Source organism: Harpia harpyja, chromosome 8 (assembly GCF_026419915.1).
Source record: "Harpia harpyja isolate bHarHar1 chromosome 8, bHarHar1 primary haplotype, whole genome shotgun sequence".
Lineage (NCBI taxonomy): Eukaryota > Metazoa > Chordata > Aves > Accipitriformes > Accipitridae > Harpia > Harpia harpyja.
In genome coordinates this window covers 16,014,061-16,033,724 of record NC_068947.1, presented here as the reverse complement: position 1 = coordinate 16,033,724, position 19,664 = coordinate 16,014,061, and the positions used below count along the sequence as shown (strand labels likewise).

The 19,664-nt window shown below is 45.3% G+C and overlaps 1 protein-coding gene across 2 annotated transcripts in view; it reads right to left on the bottom strand.

Moving 5' to 3' along the window:
• Positions 1-19,664, bottom strand: part of RUNX1 (RUNX family transcription factor 1) — a 175,053-nt gene that overhangs the window by 21,992 nt on the left and 133,397 nt on the right. Inside the window, exon 6 of one of the 2 annotated variants that reach the window (XM_052795208.1) lies at positions 13,898-14,089. The exons of the other annotated variant lie outside the window; for it this stretch is intronic. Within the exon in view, the coding sequence (XP_052651168.1) occupies positions 13,898-14,089 (192 nt within the window). The remainder of the gene's footprint in view (positions 1-13,897; positions 14,090-19,664) is intronic. 2 annotated transcript variants of the gene reach the window in all.

Here is a 19,664-nt window from a genome sequence, read left to right as displayed (position 1 = left end):
ACATTTTCACAATTTAAAAAATTGGCAACATTTTGAAACAATTCATTGAAATTCAACCAGAAATTATATATTTGCTGTTGTTGTTTTGCAGTTGTTGGTATTTTGGGACTGCCAGAGAAATAAAACAAAACCCCCTTCATTTATTTGTGCAGCTCTTTAATCTGTTTAAATTAATATGCTGTATTACTCATTTTTTCCCCAACGTGATCCTAAAATGATCGCTTAGCTGCACTCACATTAGTGTCTCCTGCCAGTGAATTAAATATGAAATGGTTTATTCCCCCATCCTCCAGCAGCTCTTCCCCATCCTCACATGCTCATTTAGCCAGTCTGAATTTACAGATAAGCTGATGATGAGACACTAGAAGGCAAAAACAGACAATTACCTAGGCAAATGTTTGAAGGATTTGGGCCCTGCGGCAAAAATGCTGTTTACTGAAGACTGAAAGCGCCATTTCTACTTAGTACAAGCCAGTGTGTCTGAACTCAGCAGTTCTGGATAGTGGCCACCAGTGGACTCAGAGCAAGGTTTATAGGTGCAAGATAACATCACGCTCCCGTCTACATTTCATCACCGCAGGGCCTTTTTCTGTATTCTTAAACAAAGGCATGCAAGTACCAACAGAAGTATACTTTACCATCTGTCTTTATATTCACTCATTACATAGCTAATCATTTATTTTTATGCTGAAGACCACCCCAACAAGGTGCAAGGGCAGATCCTCAGCTGTCCTAGTTAGTAGAGCAAGGCCAATTTACATTGGCTGAAGAGCTGCCTTTTGGTCTAATTCTGCACCTTTCAAAACTCACTGGATACGAGCAGGGTTGCAGTACCTCACTCTCTCCTTTTTTCCTTCCCATGTTCCTCTTCGAAAGATGTTTTGGGGTAAAGAATGGAGACTGCAAAAGTCAAGATGAGGAGGAACGAGAACACAAGACTGTGTTGCATTTCATGCCGCCCCTTCTACCCAGCCCTCCATCTACCCACTCCCATCTGCACAGCCCTGGTAACGCAACCAGTGATGGGGCTGGCAAAAATGGAGGAGATTGGGCTAGAAAGTGTAGAAAAAGGACATAGGAAAGCCTCTGAACTGCACAACCAGTCTTTCCCCTGGACAGGTGGACCCAGTCACTAACAGCGCTGCAGCAGTTCTGCTGAATCAGCAGGCTCAGTTAGCCTTTCCTGGTACATGACAAACAGGTGTGTGGGGAGAGTCTGGAAGGCCACTCTGCATTTTCAGGCTGTTTCAGCAGTAGGGAGCGAACTCCCACTCCAAGGAAATGCTCAGCCACATGTGTCCTGTCTGAGTTGGTGAAAAATTGCCATTAACATAGTAAATGGAAAAAAACCTGCAAGGGCAGGAAAAGGCTCTAAAACATTACAGTTTCCAGAGGATTGCACATCTAAGACATCTGTGCAACAGAACTGGAGGAGGAAGAGTGGATGAAGGGAGACTACAAGGGCAAAGATGGACAACCAAGACAAAGACAAGACTCCTGCCTTCAACTCAGGAGCGAATGGTGTCTGGACCCAGGCTGATCCTCCACCCAGGCTGAACTGCTTCAGTGCCAGGAAGCAGAGGATCTCACCCACGCTGGCATCCGAGCCCAGCACCTTTCACAACCTCTGAGATGTCAAGAAATTGCCCCCAAATGCTAGGTAAATGGCACAGATGCTAGGAACACTGATAAGAAGCTACTAATAGCACTAACACAGCTGGAAGTAAACTTTCCAGTAAGAGTGTGACAAACTAGGTGCCTATCTCCCATGCTTAATCCACCAGGCAAGGTCCTACAGTGTAAGTCCCTGGACACCAACCCTTAGTCACATTGAACTGCCAGGATTAAGCTATACTTTCCATAAGCACTCCACTGGCTTTGTTTTGTAAATATGTTTTCCCATAAAGAAATGAAGGGCATGCTGCATCCACGCATGGGGAACGTGTCTTGTGAGGAGACAGCATTTCCTCAGTCTTCCCCTTATTTTTTTTTCCTTCTTCTTCAAATGTGAAAAATAAGTTATATGACAGCCTTTGGTGGAGATGTGTGCAACAAGGCCTTCATTGTCTCAGACAGGTGTGAGATTGGAATTGATTCAGTGCCAACAACCCCAGTATCAGAGCCAGCTCTGTGAGCTGAAAACATACACCAACCATCCAGTAATACCACTGCAGCCAGCCAGAGACTCAACAATTTAAGGCTTAACACACACACAACATAAATCAGATGAGGATGTACCAGCCAACCGTCAGCTTCTTGGGCAAATGCCTGCAGACCGTCTGTGCAGATCAGACCTTGCCTGTTTCGGTTATTGGAAACATTTTTTTTTTTTTTTTTCATGTAAAGATGAGAGGCTGGGTGGAGCAGCTAGCTCAGACACATTTACATTTGCCCTATCTTGCCCCAACAGCCCTCCTTTGCTTGCTGTTTGGAGGCAGTCCTTCTTGTAAAGTCACTTTATTCCAAGTGCAGGAGGGAAGGAATTACATCTTGGGGAAATGTTTAATGTACAAATACAAAAATCACATGGACATGCACTCAGTATGCACCACCCTCATGAAACAAAACCGTTCCCTTCCATGGGAGTTTAGGAGGCTCTGAACATGATCAAACAAGCACAAGAATTAGCACAGCTGTTTTTTGTTTCTTTCTTTCTTTCTTTCTTTTTTTCCATGGATATATTTCCTTCCCTTTTCCAGGAAAACCTGTTTTCACACTCTCTCCTCTCTGCCTTTATTTTCTTTCTACCTGCTTCAACCTAGTCCCTGCTCTATGTTTGGCCGCATTAGTCACCACGGTGAGGGCAAGAGAGGGCAATGCTGGTGGCCTCCCGCTCCTCCCCCAGGCTCCGACACATGCATGGGGAGGTCCCATGTGGCACCCTGCCACCTTGGACTCGGTCACCTGTGGGCGACCCACAGATGCGCTAGTGATGGCCAGGCCCTCCAGTGGGCCCGAGGCATCTGGCGAACCCCACTCCACCTGGTTTCTCCCTATGCCCCGGCAGCTCAGTTTTAGCTGCCCTTGACCCCAGCTGCAAGTCCTTTTCCCTTCTCCAGTTCCTCCGTCCTCGGGGAGCACACGGGGCTCTTGCATTTCATAAGGTGGACAGGCAGCGCTCACGGTCCCTTGCTGAGAAAAAAGGGGGACTTGCAGGAGGCTTCCCTGGGCCAGGGCTGGCTCCTGCGGGTCCCAGGCTGGTCCCCTACTGCATCCACCTGCAGGGCTTATCTGCTGGCCGGGCAATAGGAGAGGGCTTGCAAGGGTGGAGGCTGGGGAGCACCATCAGCACAAGAGCCTGGCACAAACACCCAGGTATGTGCTTAAAAGCTGAAGGAAGCTGAAAGAGAGCTTTTCAAAAAAGTATTTGCAGAGGAGGGGTAAAAATGACAATACGCTAGCGATCCATTTGTATCTAGGTGAGCGTTAGCTGGCAAATCTTGGTTTACACTCACTTGAAATGCCTCATTCCCTTTTGTGTGGTTCCTTTTCAAGTTAACACAAGTGTTCACTTTTATAACATATGGCAGAGCAGCACTGTTTTCTGGTGGATGCCTACCATGAACTAATTAATACCGAGTTCGAATTTGCAAATGGTTTTGCATGTAAAATTGCTCATGTATATATAGGTCTCAAGAATATCAAAGAGACTATTCTTTTGAGCAGTTATTCACATGCTTTACTGGAGAATGAGGATCATCATTTGGACCTGGGATTTTTAAAATTAAATATACTTCTGTAACCTTATGCAATGAGAACTGAAATCATCATAAATGCTACACTTGCTCAGCTAGCTGTAAATCATGACTACACTAATAAAACAAAGAATCACTTCTGACAAAACGTTGTCTTTCCTATGGGCCAAAGGATGTAGCAGTTTACAGCAACTTCTCTGGATGCTGGAAACTTATCAATAAATAAAGCGGTGAATATATAACTTTTTGCTATGCAAAGAATTTTTTGTTTCATTGCTTTTTGTTGGTAATTATCACCTGAATTTCATCTGCCAGAAGCTAAGGGAACCTAAACTGGCCAAGTCATATCTAAAAGCTCTGATAATTATAATTATTTAAAAAAGCAAAGGATGCAAACTACAATGGTTTATATTCTAAAGTGCGCCTAGTGATCCAGTTCCATTTTTGGGTACCTAAACAAAGACATTCAAAACACCTCTTTTTGCAGATATCCAGCCTCTGTGATACTGCCTGGCGTTGAACACCAAATCCTGGAAGCTCGCAGAATCACTGATCTTGAACTGAGTATCTTGCCCAACATAGATAAACCCCTGAAACAGACCTGAGCATTTATTCTTGGAAATCAAGCTGACCCTGACAGCGAGCCCACAATTTTTTAATGGATCTATTTCATATGCTTTTGTTTTTCAGTGCTTTTAAGAGAAGAGTTGTACAAATAGAATGGAAATGGTCATACAGAGACGATCGTCTGTTTGACTGTATAATGTGCACTTCCCCACATAATTGATTGCTTTACTGAGCATGTCCAAGCCCATTGTTCTTTGCATGTGAACAATCTCCATTTATAGGGGTCGTAATATACTGAATACACAGGGAAAACTTATAAATAAGTTTGCTAAGGGCGTACTGTGTACTCAGTCATGTAAAAGGAGCCCTGTGAACCCTCTAACCACGTGGGATCATTACAGAAGATCTGCTTGACGCAACATCTTGTTAAAGGCATGGCAGCAGAAGAGATGAGGGCATGTCTGCGCTTGATGCTTCGAAAGGAGCCCCCCGCCCCATGGATAAATCCCCCTGGTGAAGAAAGCAGAGATTGTGCCAGTCCTCCTGAATGCAAAGCCCCTTGGCTGCTATGAGCACAGGTAGCTGCTGCAGCCTCCTGCAGAGCTCGAGGGGTTGATTTCACTCCATCTAAATGTAGCTGTCTGCACCAACCCAGACCATGCGGGCTCTGTATACTGAGGTGGGGTTTTCACCTCAGAAACAAACATTTGAATACTAACTGGTGTGCTGGTCTCCTCGTTTCCTCCTCCTTTGTTTTCTAGATGGCAAATAGTATGGGTGTCTGTGGTCACTCTGCTCTAACCCCTCAGCATTTCAAGTTTGGAGAGGCTCAATTCAGTATTTGAGGGAAAAGAATACATTCAATTACAAAATCGAAGTGGTATCTTTTGGCACATGGGCAGCATCAGCTGCATAATAAGCTGGTTTCAGTGGGTGTTTGTTTTTAGGGTAAGGAGCTGTTATTTATTTTTTGTTTGTTTTATTTACCATGGAAGGTAATTTGAGCTCTGGTATCAAAACATGTCATGTTCTGCCAAGAGGGGATTAAAGAGGAGAATGCTATGGAAAGAAACTGGGTTTGTCAGTAAAGAACTGAGAGAGATTTTATTTACTGGAGTTTTGCAATCAGCGCTTTTAATCTTCCTCACAATTGGGCCATTCAAAGGCCAAGAATATGCTTCAAGGGCCAGTGAGGAATAACCCAAAAACCAAGGAGTAGCTGCCTCAAATGCTGAAATGCTATCAAACACATGGCCATGCGTTGCCATCCAAAGTTCAGGACAGTGGAAGCACCTGCCTCTGGGGCAGGCAGGGATATTTGCTTTGGACATCTCTAGCACGCCAATGCCATAGGTGAGATTTAGTGTGGGGCAAGTGAAGCAGTGAGCCAGAAAAAGGTGTTTCCATGGAAAAGTAAGAGAGCCTAGTGACCCAGCTATTCTCAACAGCAGATAGAAATGTCCCCTGAGGTACACTGCATTTAAGCTGCCATTCTGAAAGATGCTGAGCCTTCTTGGTTGCCCCAGAAATGAGGAAGAGAGAAGAACAGGCAGAGGCTCCACCTTGGAGGGCTGACTCCAGCACTGCTGTACCACGAGAGAGCTAAAGGAGCAAGAAGTGAGCCTGAGCAATTCACTCTTTTCTCTGGCAATCACAGGGACCGCCGAGAGCACTAACACTAGGCTGGTAGCATGAATGCAGGCACAAGATTCCTGCACTGGGTTAGAGAGCAGCTCCACTTTTGCAATGACATAACGGAGAAGGGACTTTGGCATACTCAGTAGCAGATGACAAACCAAAACAAACCAGAGAGGATTGCTGTGCAAGTTAAAAACTGAACCGGGGATACTTGTCCCTACCTGCAAGCTCTGTTTCTCTTAGCAGTATCCATCAGCTCAGTGTTGTTCTCATGTGGTAAAAGACATGGACTGCTTAATGAAAAATAAAACTGTGTCTGGGCACGAGCTGCCACATTTTATAGCTGCCTAAACATTCAGCTAGACAGCTAAAGGGATTTCCAACGGCATCTCCACAGCTGTCACTGATTTCTCTGTGGCTTAGGTGCTTGGGCACTATCAAAAATCTTACTAAGACACCTTTCTGGTGTGCTAAGTTTTCCTAAATACACTGTAAAAAATCAAGCTCTAAATAGCTTGCCAAAAGATAAGCAGAATGACTTTGACAAATCTTAGAAGGAAATACAGATCTCTCAACTTCTTGATTTCTGCTTTAAAACCAAGATTTCCTTTTCTTTAGTTAAAATCATCCTTTAGGATGCTCTGTGTGGAGGACAAAAGGGAAAAAAAAAAAGCAGAAGAAAACTTTGCATAAGTGGAGATGTTGCTTGGGGACTGAGAACATATTTGTTGCCTTATCTTCTGCTTTTTTAATCTCAGGAAGTGCCAGGCAATTGGAATATGAAGATTGGTATCTTTTAAATATATCGACACTTGGAAATCTTCTGGATTAAACACCATTACATAACTCTTTCCATTAGTGCCTTAAGTTGATGAAAAAGCTAAACAATTTCAAGCCCTTTTTTTTCCTAGAGCTGAATGTGAGGAGGCAGGGGAGGCTCTTGAGCAAGGCTTATGCCCTGGAGCTGGGCGTGCTGCCTGCAATGCGGGCAGGTGTTGAGGAACTGGCTTCCTCACCTCGCTCTGCCCCGAGTGGGAACAGAGAGAGGAGGCACAAATCTGTGGCTGAAGGGGAGGAATCCTTGAGGTGCATGGAGGGGGCAGCAGGACGGATTCCTGCCACCCTCAAATGAGAAAAGTCTTCCCCTTAGCAGGCAAAGCACGAGGTCTCCGGCACTGGTGCCAGAGAGATGGCTGAGCCTGCATCCCAGGTGGGATTTATGCAGAGAACTGCTGAAGAGCTGGTGGTCCACGTGGGAGTAAGGAGTGCACTGGGAGTTTGCAGGCAAAGGTTTTATCTTCTCACTGAGAACCGACAGAGCAAAAAGTTGAGAAGATCCCTGAGCATCCTTCTGCCTGTGCCAGAGAATGAAATGTCCCTTGTTTCGCCTTGCTGAAGCCACAGGTGCAGAGAATTGATCAAATGGAAGAAAATATGGGCCCGGAGAGCATCCCCTGGGCCCTGCAGCCCAGCCACATCTTGTGTTCTGCACTTACATAACATAGCAAGATCCATCTTAAATTATGTCTTTCTGTCTCTGATAGCCCCCTGGAAGGCTGCCAGGGCTGCTCTGATACCTAGGAACCATCTGATTTCCAGCCTAAATTCATTGATAGTCAGTTTACAGAATAACCACTTGTTCTTGAGCCAACACTGTCCTTCTGAAAGTTCCTGCTGAACCTCTCTGCTGTGTTTATTGACTGTAATTATCTTCCCTCTCGGCCTCTGTTTTGGCATGCTGAATAAACCCGGCTCTGCTAACCTCTTCTTTAAAGTAAGGTCTTTATTCATCTTATCATACTAACAGCCCCGCTCTGCACCCGCTGCCACTTGAATTAAATTTTTCTTGAACACTGGATTATCGTTACTTCATCTGGACCTCAGATGAGATTTTTCTCAAACTTTCTATGCTGCTACTAATACAGTATCCCACCTATGGTGTCTCAAAATGGCAAAACTAGTGGCCTGCTTCTGGCAGGGGAGGAGGGAAGAGAGGAGATTTCTAACACTGGATGGAGGGAATTCCTCAGGACCGCTCTCGTTCCTGGGCTCCTGCTGGGTATCACCACCCCTCTTGTGTGTCACAGCACAACCAGCCCTGCAGATAAGCAAAGTCTTGGCAGAGATAACGTGTCACAGTAACAAAATCTTATCCCTGTCAAAATTAGAATTTGGAGAGGACCCAAATGGCATTACGAACTTTACAAATCAAATGGGCGACATGCCTCTTGCTTTCAGAAGCCTATTTGCACACGGGATGAAATGACTGAGTAAAAGACGATGTTGAGAGCTGAAGCCAAGAAAAAATGGACACTATGAAGCAGCAGGTTATTTAGTTATATTATGTACATCTTGTGTGTATCTTTACCAGACTGATATTTTCTAGTCTATACAATATATTCTGTATATACTATAGCCTCACAAACATTCTCCAAGATACAAATATGGAGCATGTTATTTTCACAGCAAAATGAGAAGTCTCATTTGGCCAGAAATGCTGCACAACTTAATTTTGTGCTTCTGCAGATGGCAAGAGTCACATTGCTGCTGCTCCCTTTTTGTTTATGCTTTAGAGCAACCTTCCTAAGACATACTCCAGTCTGGTCGACACAAGAAACTCTGGACAAAAATGGGAGCACCTGTGCCTGCAGAGCTACAGGATGGATTCAGACAGCCTTAAATGGGAGGTTTATATATATTTGTTAGTAGGGGGTGTGAAAAAGGAGGGATTTTTCCCAGAGTGGACTTCTATTAGACTGAATGAAAGAAGAATTGTTTTGCACATGCTAATCTGGTTCACATGCTTCTGTGCTCATCTCTTCAGATGCAAGTTGGTTTATGACACAATAAATAGACAGCAGGGTGAGTCTGCTGCTAATGACTCTGTACCCCTTAAAAAGAAAAACTGAGGAGGTTACTCATGGCATTATATAAAAGTACTCTCTGCTGAGCAATAACTGCAAATCAAAGAAACATATTGTACTTTCAGTAAAAAGATATTTCTCTCTGTAAAATTTCCTTTTTGATAGAGCCACTTGGAACCCTTCCACCTAAACAGATTTAGTTTGCAAAATATTTTTGGAAAACATCACTATTTCAACAAACTTCCTGCAACCTCCTGGTGGCTGTGGCACTTGAGCTCTGGGTCCATGTCACCAGGGTGGCTTCACCTCCTTCCTTTTCCCCATGCAGGAGATATTTGGTGGCTGCTGGCACTGAAAAGAGGGGAAAGGAGAAAGACCATCTCTCCCCCTCGCCTGGAGTGGGCTCCCGGCATGCATTCGCCATGTTGGCTGCCCACCCCAGGAGACGTGCGATGGAGGGGAGCTCCCTCGAAGGGGATCTCCCCTGGCTGCTAGCAAAACATTCGCAACCTGGCTCATGGTGGGGAAACTGTACTCTGGGGCTGGGGAGGAGGGCTCCCGCACATCCAGGAGAAGCGCCAGAGCCAGGAAGCTTGGCAGCCCTGGCCACGCTGATTGGAAATGATGTACCCACTGCCAGCTCCCACGCTGCCCGTGCTGCCTGCCGGCGTGCTGGCGCGACTCACTCCCCGCTACTCCACCGGCCGGGGGGAGGCAGGAGTGACGCTGATAGGAAGGGTGCCAAGCTCAGGCGGCAGTCGCTCGACATGCCGGGAGTGTATTTTGGGATGGAGAGGTCAGGTGGTTAATCAAGTGGAAACGGGATGATACGCTGTTAAAGCACCATGTACTCGCTCTGTGAGCACGCTGAGTTAAGGGAAGATGGGGAGACGCAGACGCGTACGGAGAGAGCATAAAAATATCGGCATTTAGCGTATTGCACAACGGAAAGAGTTGGCGAGTCCCTAATCTTGAGAGCCTGTTTATCTGTTTTGGCAGGCAGCTATGAGCACGTCAATCCGGATTCTCAAAAGCGCCTGAAAACTGCATTTTGCAGCAGCAAAACGCAGAGGCAGAATGACAGCCCTGTCGAAGCCCACTCAGAAACGCTGTGCTGTGAATGCTTCTAACTCTATTAACCTACAGCCTATTAAGCTGGTTTAAAAGTGGAAATATTAAAAATCGGGACAGGATACAGCCGTAGTAGGGACAAAGCCATTTTAATTCCCCAGGCTTAAACGTTGCCCTTGACTCCACTCCTGTGTTTCACTGGTTCATGGGAACCCTGATAAACTTGGGCTGTTTTTGGTGGAACAAGATTACGATAGCAAGGACCTTGAAATGTCTCTTAAAACAAAGCGTATTGCACCTGGAGGAAGACAAAAGACTGGCTTGTAACAAAATAATCTCTCAGTCGTTATGTTTCATGCTAATTCAAAGAGCTGATCTTTAAATGATCTCTCTTGCTTTGCTATCGGTGCTAATTCTGCTGCTTCGCTTGAAGATCTGTCAGTAATTTTATTACAGCCTCTTGTTTCCAGGGATTTTAGACTTGGTCATAAAAGCGTGGTCCCAGCTGAAACTTAACATATAAGGTTACAAAATTAAAAAAAAGAAAAAAAAAATATGCGCAACCAAACTCAGATATTTTTAAGGCTATAAAAGCATAAAAAGAACCAGAAGCATGTAGCTTAAAGTGATTACAATGATTATTTGTTTTCCCTAGACAGGAGAAATAGCTTTATTTTATTTATTTTTTTAACCTATGGGTAATTAATAAATCACCAGTTGGAAACATTGTTTGGGCTAATTTGGAAAAAAAAAATTGAAGTTATTTAATTGCACATGGTTTTGGATTATATTCCTTACTCCACTAGTTAGAAATTTATTTATGCAATTTATTAACTCAGCATTAATGCCTGCAAAAGAATACCTTCTTGGCCTGATGACTTACTCATTTAAAATATTTCTATTGGCCCTGAAAAAAATTATACTGTAAAGGAACCATATAAATTTGTATTTATGTAAAACTCTTGAATTACAGATCTACCTACTCTGGTTAACATTAACCACTGTAACATTAGTAATTATGTATTTAGTATCTGGTTCAGGCTGGTGTTAGAAGAAACTCAACCATAATATATAGGTAGATATATTTATAGTTATTATATATAAAAACTTAAATGCTCATCAAGGGTCTTACCTAAACTTTCCTAAACAACACCCCAGCACAGCTCACATGGCTCTATTTTCTTTTTCCCTCTGTACAAAGGAAGGGGTGAGTTAAGGTTGAAGTGTTGGCTGGGTTTGGAGCTTTAACTGAATATCCTTACTCTGTGCGTGTAGGTCAAATCCTCTGACATTATACGCTTGGTACTGGCACAAAGTAATCTTTCAACTTAAACCATGTGTGATGTGGTGGAAGCTTTTTCTCCCCTTCTGTTCCCCTTTGGTCTGTGAATTGGCTATGGTTAGATCTTTTAAAAGAACAGGTGTACTTTCTCCCTCCTTGTGATATGAAAGAAGCATAAAACTCGATTATAGCAATTTATGGTCTCTTAACTTGCTTGGACTTGTATACATGACACAAGCAGCTTTATGCTTAAATTCAAGACTTGGTAAAATAGGAAGTTAAAATTAACCTCAATCCTTTTATAGATGAAAACCTCAACAAATAAACAGTGGTTTAGTGGCATGGCAACCTGCCCCTTTAAATCCAAGAAGTAGTCTGAGATGTCTATTTTGAGTTAGTTTTCTTTTCAAAAAAAGATAATTGGACTTGGATGAACAGAGAAGTAGTCTGTGATTCATACTGGTGTGAGTTAAAGCAAAGTTTAATGCTACTACTTGGAAATTAGCAATGTATGGGGTTTTATGCCTTATTGTATGCCTATACAAAAAGCCCTCCGTGCTCTCTTCAGTGAGAGAGTTTCAACAGAAGTGTTTCAGGATGCAAAGATGTGCGGCTAGGTATAGCAGTACTATGGAGCAGGTCAGAAGTGTTTTGTTTTTGGACGTCTGTGTTCTGAAATGTAGCGCTGTTTATTAAAAATAGAAAACATTTTAAAAATTCCAACTCCCTAGAGGTCACACAGGAGATCAGCCCAAAACCCAGTCATACTTTGAACACAGAGGAAAAAATAATGGTGCTGGAGCTCCTTCCCACCCTAGCCCTTTTCCCCCACTGTGATAGCATGACCTGGAAAAGACGAGCCCTAGAAATTAAAAGGCATCTGCAGCAGAGACAGTCCCAAATGAGGAAGGCTTCAGTTTGGGGCTTATTTTACTGATAGTGACTGCAAGCTTCAACAAGTTGCTCAATGGATAATGCACACATTTTGGAGACAGAGGGAAAGGGGAACTGGGAGAAAGCAGCTCTATAGGTGAAGAGGAGGGTATCAATGAGGAAATGTTAGCAGCTCCATTGCTATCATTTTCTGAGCTACGTCCGCAGGCGAAACGCATTAAAATCTTGTTTGCAAGGAGCAAAGTGGAGCAATGTACTAAAACTATTTCTGGAGAGAGCAGCTGAATCCCTGGCCGAGCGTGAAAAGCCTATCGCTCTGAAGTTGTACAAGCGAGGGACTTTCACAGGGAACCAGGGAAGAGGGATACTTGATGTTAAACCTGATACTCTGCTAAGCATATAGTGTTCCCAAGAAGCTGAAGAATGCAAGTCTGCGACTGATACCTCCACCCACGTAGCCGCTGGCTGCTGAGTAGCCATAATAATATGTGCGTTTTCTTTTATAGGAACGGAGCTGTGCGCAGGAGAAACCCAACGTGGTTTGCTCTGCAAATCAGAAAACTAAGTGAGGGGACTGCCAGGGGCTGGGAGAGGTTCAGGACTGGATCCTTCACCTGAGCTGACCTGGCACGGGTCCAGGGAGGGAAGGAGCTGGGTGGTCCTTCCAGCTGTCTTTTTGCCTGCCTCTTTCTACAGTACGGCACATGACAATGCGTTGATTTATTTCCCATGCTTCTCAAAAATGCCTGCTTCTGCTCACAGCAAAGTCAACAGCAGATTTGCAGTATATTTCACTAAGCCAAAGACCTTCCTAGCCCTGGGAATAAAAGGATGTAACAAGCGTTTGCCTTAGGTAAGCGATAACCTTTTCTGCATGCAACAAAGGGTACCCTGGTTTTAAAAATAAATGCTGAAAAAAGAATTTATTCTGATTCACGGTAACTATTTCTCCCCCAAACCCCAGCAGAGAACCTTGACTAAGGCCATTTCATTCTGGCTGGAAGAATAAAGGAAAACTCCATCAGGAACAGCACTTCCTAAAATTAATACGGTCCCGCACCCTCCCTTTAGGTGCATCTCACTATCAATCTGCATTTTGGTATGAGTTTTGCAGAACACGTATCAGCTGATGGTTTAGTGACCTGATTCACTGCTCACCAAGTTCCAGTTGACACGAGGGACAGAGTTGGTTTCAGCAGGGACAGACTCAGCTCTAGTGGTGGCAGATAAAATTTCAAGCCAGATGACTTCGTTTCACTTGCATCACCTGAGCCTGAGCCTCAGAGGAAATCAGACTCCTGAGTCACCATTTTGCAGGTTTTCATTCAAATAAAATGCACTGGATAACCACTAGCCACAGAAATATGCTCAAACCAGCCTGCCCATAGTAATGTCTTAGCACTGAGAGGTCGTCTTCAGGAGACAAAGCACTTTGCGAAGCTTTCTTTACTGCTGCCTTCCTGGGAAAGGTCAAAGCAAGGCATTGATGGTATTTCTCATTCAAGCACACAATGTAATTGATAAACAGCCATTGAGAAATACACCTACACAAAGAAAAGTGCCTGGCATAATGCATCTTTGCAAGGAAACAACGGCTTTCAAGACGTTATGGTTCTAGCACAGATGAGGTTAACAAACACCATGAGCTGTGCTGACACCAGGAAGACGAGACAGTATGGACCCCTTAAAATCTGTCAGGTCTTTAGAAATACAGACATATGTTAGGAAGCCCCTCCTTTCACTCGTTAAAGGCTCTCACTTGTTAAAGGCTGCCAAGGAGAGTCTAGAAGAGATGGAGGGACAGGGGGTAGTGCCTGCAAGCCCCCATGTTCCACACGCTGGGGGGGTGGAGGTGGGCGAGCGGGGGGAGGATTTCAGGTACTTACCCTGAATCTGACTCTGAGGCTGAGGGTTAAAAGCAGTGGTGTGGTTCAAGGAGGCTCGTGGGTTGGGTGTGGGGGCTGGGTGGTGTGGGCTGACCCTCATGGCTGTACGACGCAACTGCTCCAGTTCACTCAGGCGCTCTGAAAAGGACAAGCTCCCGGGCTTTGTCTGCTCATCTATTTTCTGACGATGTCCTATTGTGGGAGGGGGGGGAAAAAGATCAGAAAATCTCACTGATACATGAGGTCTGTTGACTTATTTTCTTTTTTAATAATTTTTTCTTTTTTTTTTAACCCCTCATCCACTGGCAAAGTACCTAACCAGCTAGTGGCCATCTGAAATTAAACTGAAACCACCTCTCTGCAAGAACAGGAGACACAAGCAAGTCATTCATTGTAACCGTATTGTGGGGCAGCCCGAGACATGGCCTAGTCTGAAGAACCAGGTCCTCTGAAAATTGCAGTGCCTTCTTACAACTTGCACTGGGAGAGAAGACGTTTCTAAAAGGAGGACTGTCTGCAGGGTTGCATAAAATGAGTAAACATTGAGTGGCCCCTGTGCTAAACCTGCACTGGAATAAGTCCTCAAAAATTCAATCCCAGATTGTCATAAGGTACATAATTAGACAAGTACTTTGGGGCTATAAAATAACAAGCTCAAACAAATCCCATTTTTGGACCCTTTTGCAATGGATTTACAGACAGAAATAGGAAAGAAACACCAGAAACTGGCAGAATTGAAACTGGAGTAATGAAGTCTCTCTTAGTGGCATCGGGAGCTTCAGAAACATGAGGTCTCGCCAGACATCCGACCATAAGAGAGTGGATGCTGACATTACAGCATCAGCCAGTGCACAGCGGACACGGTTATGGCCATGTAGGAGTTAGAGGGTGCAGCACTCCCCAGGGCAGCCCTCGGGAGCATGGTCCCCATGAAGCTCCGGTGCTGTGGCCCTGTGGGGCCGCGAGGGGAAAGAGAAGGTGCTGGAGAGGCCCAGCTCCAGTGCAGCATCAGGGCACGTCCAGATTCAGCTGGAAGGGCAGAGACGTATCTCATCACTGGTTTCAAGATAAGCCTTAGCTAGCAGCAGTGAGCGGTACGCAAGGTCTAAGGTAATGCATTTCTAACTGTTGCCTGTGGCTGCTCTCTGCGCTGGGATCCTTTGTGTGTCAACCTGTAACCACAAAGAGAGCACACAGAGCATACAAGAGGGATGCCTCGTCTGCTGGAGCACTTCCTCTGCAGTAGGCAATGACAAAAGCAGAAATTTTAAATTCTTTTTCCACCCTCTTAACAGCTAACCTATTGTCACAACTTTGCAAACCACTTCTGTGTCCATTGGTTTCCAGTCTTATGAGATATCCCTCAAAAGTGGGGTATCTTATCCTGGAAGGCTGCTGACACCACGCTTTGGGGCTGAAATGGAAACCTCCCTAGCAGACTTGTGTTTGTTGAAATGTCTGAAATGGGATAGTTCAGCCATGTTCCCAACCAGGTGGAATCAAAACTTTCCTTTGTAATTTTCCCCCATCCCCCAATAGGTCTTTTTCTTCTTAAAGAGCACAGAAAACAGTCCTTCAGCAGAAAGCCCAAAAGCAGACTGTCTCTGGCACACAAGTTGTCCTTTCAAAGACAGTCTCTCCAAATGGAGGGCAAGATACTGACTGCAATGAGTCTCTGAGGACATACCCTAACCCCACCTGTATTTAGTCAATGGAGTAGGATCCCCAGCTCCAAAAATGTCACTTTCATACCATCTGCTTGGGGACCTTCTTGTGGAGCACTGGATGTCATCGTTCCTCCTTTTCCCCCACACCCAATCCCATTTCAGCATGTTGCATTTGTCTCAGGAAATCAGCTGCCTCGTGAATCTTTGTGGCTTATCCCTTCCCCTTCTTCCCATAGGACACTGTTACCCTGACAGGAATGCATGTCAAATCTCTAGTCCAGAGGTCAAACATCTTTTTTTCTACTTGTTCCCTTGAAGAAGGTGGCATTATCCTTGGTTTCTGCTGAACACCGTAGTTTGCTGTCTATCTGCTCCCGATTTTCATTTTCTTGTCATGAAGAGTTGCCTTCTGCATCTTTCTTTGCATCTCTATCCTCCCCGCGAGGAGGTGGCCCGTGCTGTTCCTATGGTGAGTCCTCTCGCGACTCGGCTACAGCAGTGAAACAGACCGGCACAAACCTCCTCAAAATAATCCACCGTGCCCTATTCCACACATCCCCATAGTATTTAATACATAAACATGCAAAAACATCCAGCTTCCAATTTTGAGTATCAGTGAATAAGCAGCAAAAGATCTCTGAAGAGCTCTGTATGTCCCTTACTCTACAGAGCACTCTTTCAAGCCACCCTAACAGCTCAACCAAGACACAGGACCATTTTATGCACTGGAAGGAAAATGTGCATTTAAAAGCAGTTCCCAGTAGCTGCATTTCTAAAATTAAATTTTATAACTTGTATTATGGTTCCAAATCGCAGTGGCTCTGCATTTCTTCCTGTTGCCAGGTCCTTTGGCACAGCTTGAACTGTCTCAGATTCCACACTGTGCTGTAAATTATCCCAAGGGGGGGGGAAATTAAAATATAAAAAGACATATAGTAGTGGTTTCATCATTAAAGAGATCCATTAGAGCTTCCAAAAAAAAAAAAAAAAAAGGAGGGGAGAAGCAAAGAAAGATGAAAAAGACTTTTATCTGACATTCTGGTTGGTCAAGAGCAAATGCTTCCTTTGTCAGCAGTGCAAAGCTGGATGCTTCCTCAAGCCTTGGGCTCCTGACCCTGGACTTGAACGCAAACACGCGGAGTCATACAAGATGTGTAAAACACCTCATACATTTGGATTTTTTTAAGCTTCAGCAGGCTGAACCCAGGGCTTGCAGAGCCAAGAGCCAGATCCTTCCAAATCCATCCCCCCGATGTTACTTATTCCTAATTTCAAATTCCGCTCAGGTATCTTCTGCTTGTAAGTGAGTGCACCAATGCCAAGTCTGACCCCCTGCTACCCTACCTTCTCCTCCTGCCTCCCTGGTGCTGCCCTCTCAGCATCTGGAGTTTTGCCTGCCTGGCGCGAAACCAAATGTCCCGGCAGCACAAGGCTGTGTGCTAGCAGCATTGCACAGAGGTGAGCAGTTCCTCTGAAGCCAACAGGTCAAGGGCTGCATTAAGGCCGCTGAGGCAGGAATTAACTTCCCTGCTTTGAATCTAGCTCAGGCACTAAATTTGTGTCGAGCTGGCACACGACGCCGGGCAGGGCGGACAAACCTGAGCTCGCTCTGAACAAACCAGCGAGCAGGCGGCGAGCAGAGCAAATTAACTCAGGCACAGCATCCTCCCGAGGTCACCGTGGGGCACCTCGTTCCCAGGCCAGCTCCCTCCAAGCTGATGGGAATATCTCTGCCCGTCTCTGCGCCACACATCCACCAAGTGAAACTCCTGGACCCCACCACCCAGTCCTGCGCTGCTCCAGATCATCCTGCTGAATTTTGGGCATTGAAGGGGGGTGTCTCAGCTAGCAGCCTCCTGCACGGGGCCTCCTCCGTAGCCTAGGGGTACCAGTGGTGCATCGGCACACCCAAGATCTGTCTCATCCCTTGGGCTTGTGGAAATTCCACTCGTTTCAATGCATTCAGGGAAGAAAGACCAGCACCAACAGGTTCCTTCTCAGGGGAACTCTGCTGTTGTTTTGGTCCGTATCTTGTAATTTTTGGTGGGAACTACCTAGAATCAACGCCAGGCAACTGTCACCTCAAGATGTAGCTCCAAAAGCGGCTGTCCTGCCCCCCCCAATCAGAAGAGCTATTTAACCTTTTCTTCCTTGCTGACTGCTGCAGGTAGCAACACAGAACCTGTTTTGCATGAAGGTCTGCAGCAGGAAAGTGAAGAACTGTGTCAGAAAAATGTAACAAATATAAATGGTTTTCCCAAGCCACTATAAATGCAGAGGCAAAGCTTTGCTAGGGTGACTTGTATTTTCGTGTTTATTAGCTTTACTTTGAAGTTACCGTCTAAACACCTTCCTTAAAGAGCAGGCAAGTTATCCTCAGTTCACCCCGTAAAGCCCAGGACTATTATTATCCCCCTTTTATAGGTGGAAAACTGAATGACAGAGAAATGAGGTGACTTGCCCGTGGTCAGGCAGTGACCCTGTGGCAGACGCTTGCCTCCCAGCTCAGCACGGTGACCACAAGCCCAGGCTTCCCCTTTCCAGGAGAGCAGCGTGATGCAGGATGAAAAAGAGTGGCAGAAAGGTGCTTGGAAACTGGTGCAGCTCTGCTGAGCCGGCAGTTTGGCCATGAGGATCTGCCACTTTTGCAAATCAGATGGGACTTTATGGAAGTTAGTCAAACATCCAGCTGTTGAATGAAGACGACCTTGGCCCAGAGCTCACAGAGAGAGCCGGCTTGCCACAAAATGGCATCGCTGTCCTCTTTCCCTCCCTATGTCCCCATAGTTTTTAACAAGCATCAATTTGCAGGTACTAGCACAGGAAAGAAAAGGGCAGCATTTTTTTCCCTTGGGACACTGGAAGAAATAGGACATACAGCCTGCTTGGCTAAACAACAAGGTTTGGGGGCTTTGGGACTTTTTTCCTTATCTGTTTCAAATACTGTCTCAGTGAGGTCAGGTGGATTTTTTTTTACACAGAATATTAAACAAGGAGGGCAGAGAAAACACTACCTTTTCTGATACTTTTACAGCAACACAACATGAAAGTGCTTTCCCTCTTAATGGGAGGGAAATGCAGTTTTACAGACTTTAAGAGACTGTGGAGCACTCAGCTTGGCCTGTGGCCATCTGGTTGGGGCTCTGGATGTGGAAGCAACAAGAACAAAGTGCCTTGGCAACCCCCATTTTTGTGCACATCGGGCACTTGTTGGGAATGGTTGCTCAGTCTGGGTTTCACACCGGAGCCAGCCCCATGCAGATGACAGCAGTGCTCCTGGCTGCCTCCAGGTGCAGAAATAGAAACAGGTCTCCTATTACCTTCCTTTTAACCTCGTTTTTAAAAGTGTCACTAGGTGTCTTTCAGGTTCAGAGGGGGAGAAGCAGGTAAAACAGAGGCTAAGGAAAGGCATCGCTACTCATTCTGCCAGCTGAAGCTACCAAAATTCCTGTGGGTACCCAGGAGCGTTTTACAAGTAAACACTGTTGGAATGGATTAATGGACATGTTTTTTTTTCTCTTTTAATCAAGTCACAGGACAAGTACACTTTTCTGTCTCTTGCTCTCATTCACTCACAAATCTGACTATTTGGAGTTGGTGCATCGGGAGGTACAAATGCCTGCAAAAGGTTTGGGCTTAGGGGACCAGGTGTCTGGCAGAGACTCGCTGGTTCATGCCTGCTGAGCATCCTGGCCAGAGGCAGACCTGAGCAGAAACGCCACAGTTTTTTGTGTGTATTATCCACAAGTTTTCTGCCTCAAATCAGCAGGTTAGACTTGCATGGAGATGGTGTAAGGGGAGTTTAATTAAGTGGAGCCCTTTCTCCCTGAGGGGAGCAGAATACCTCCCCCTCTCTCCTCTTCCACCCCTTTCCCAGGTGGAAATGGAAACTTTTCACAGCCAAAAAGTGGATTATACACAGGAAAATACAGCATCTGGCCAGACTTTGCTGAAGTAGGGAGTGACTGATGAGATGCAACACTTTGGTTTAACGAAAGCTGGCTGCTTTGGAGCCATGTTGGACCTTGATCCAAGCATCTCCTCTTTTCAGGGCTGTTTGTGTTCAGGGCTTTGGTCTGGCTCCAGCTCTAGTGGGGTAG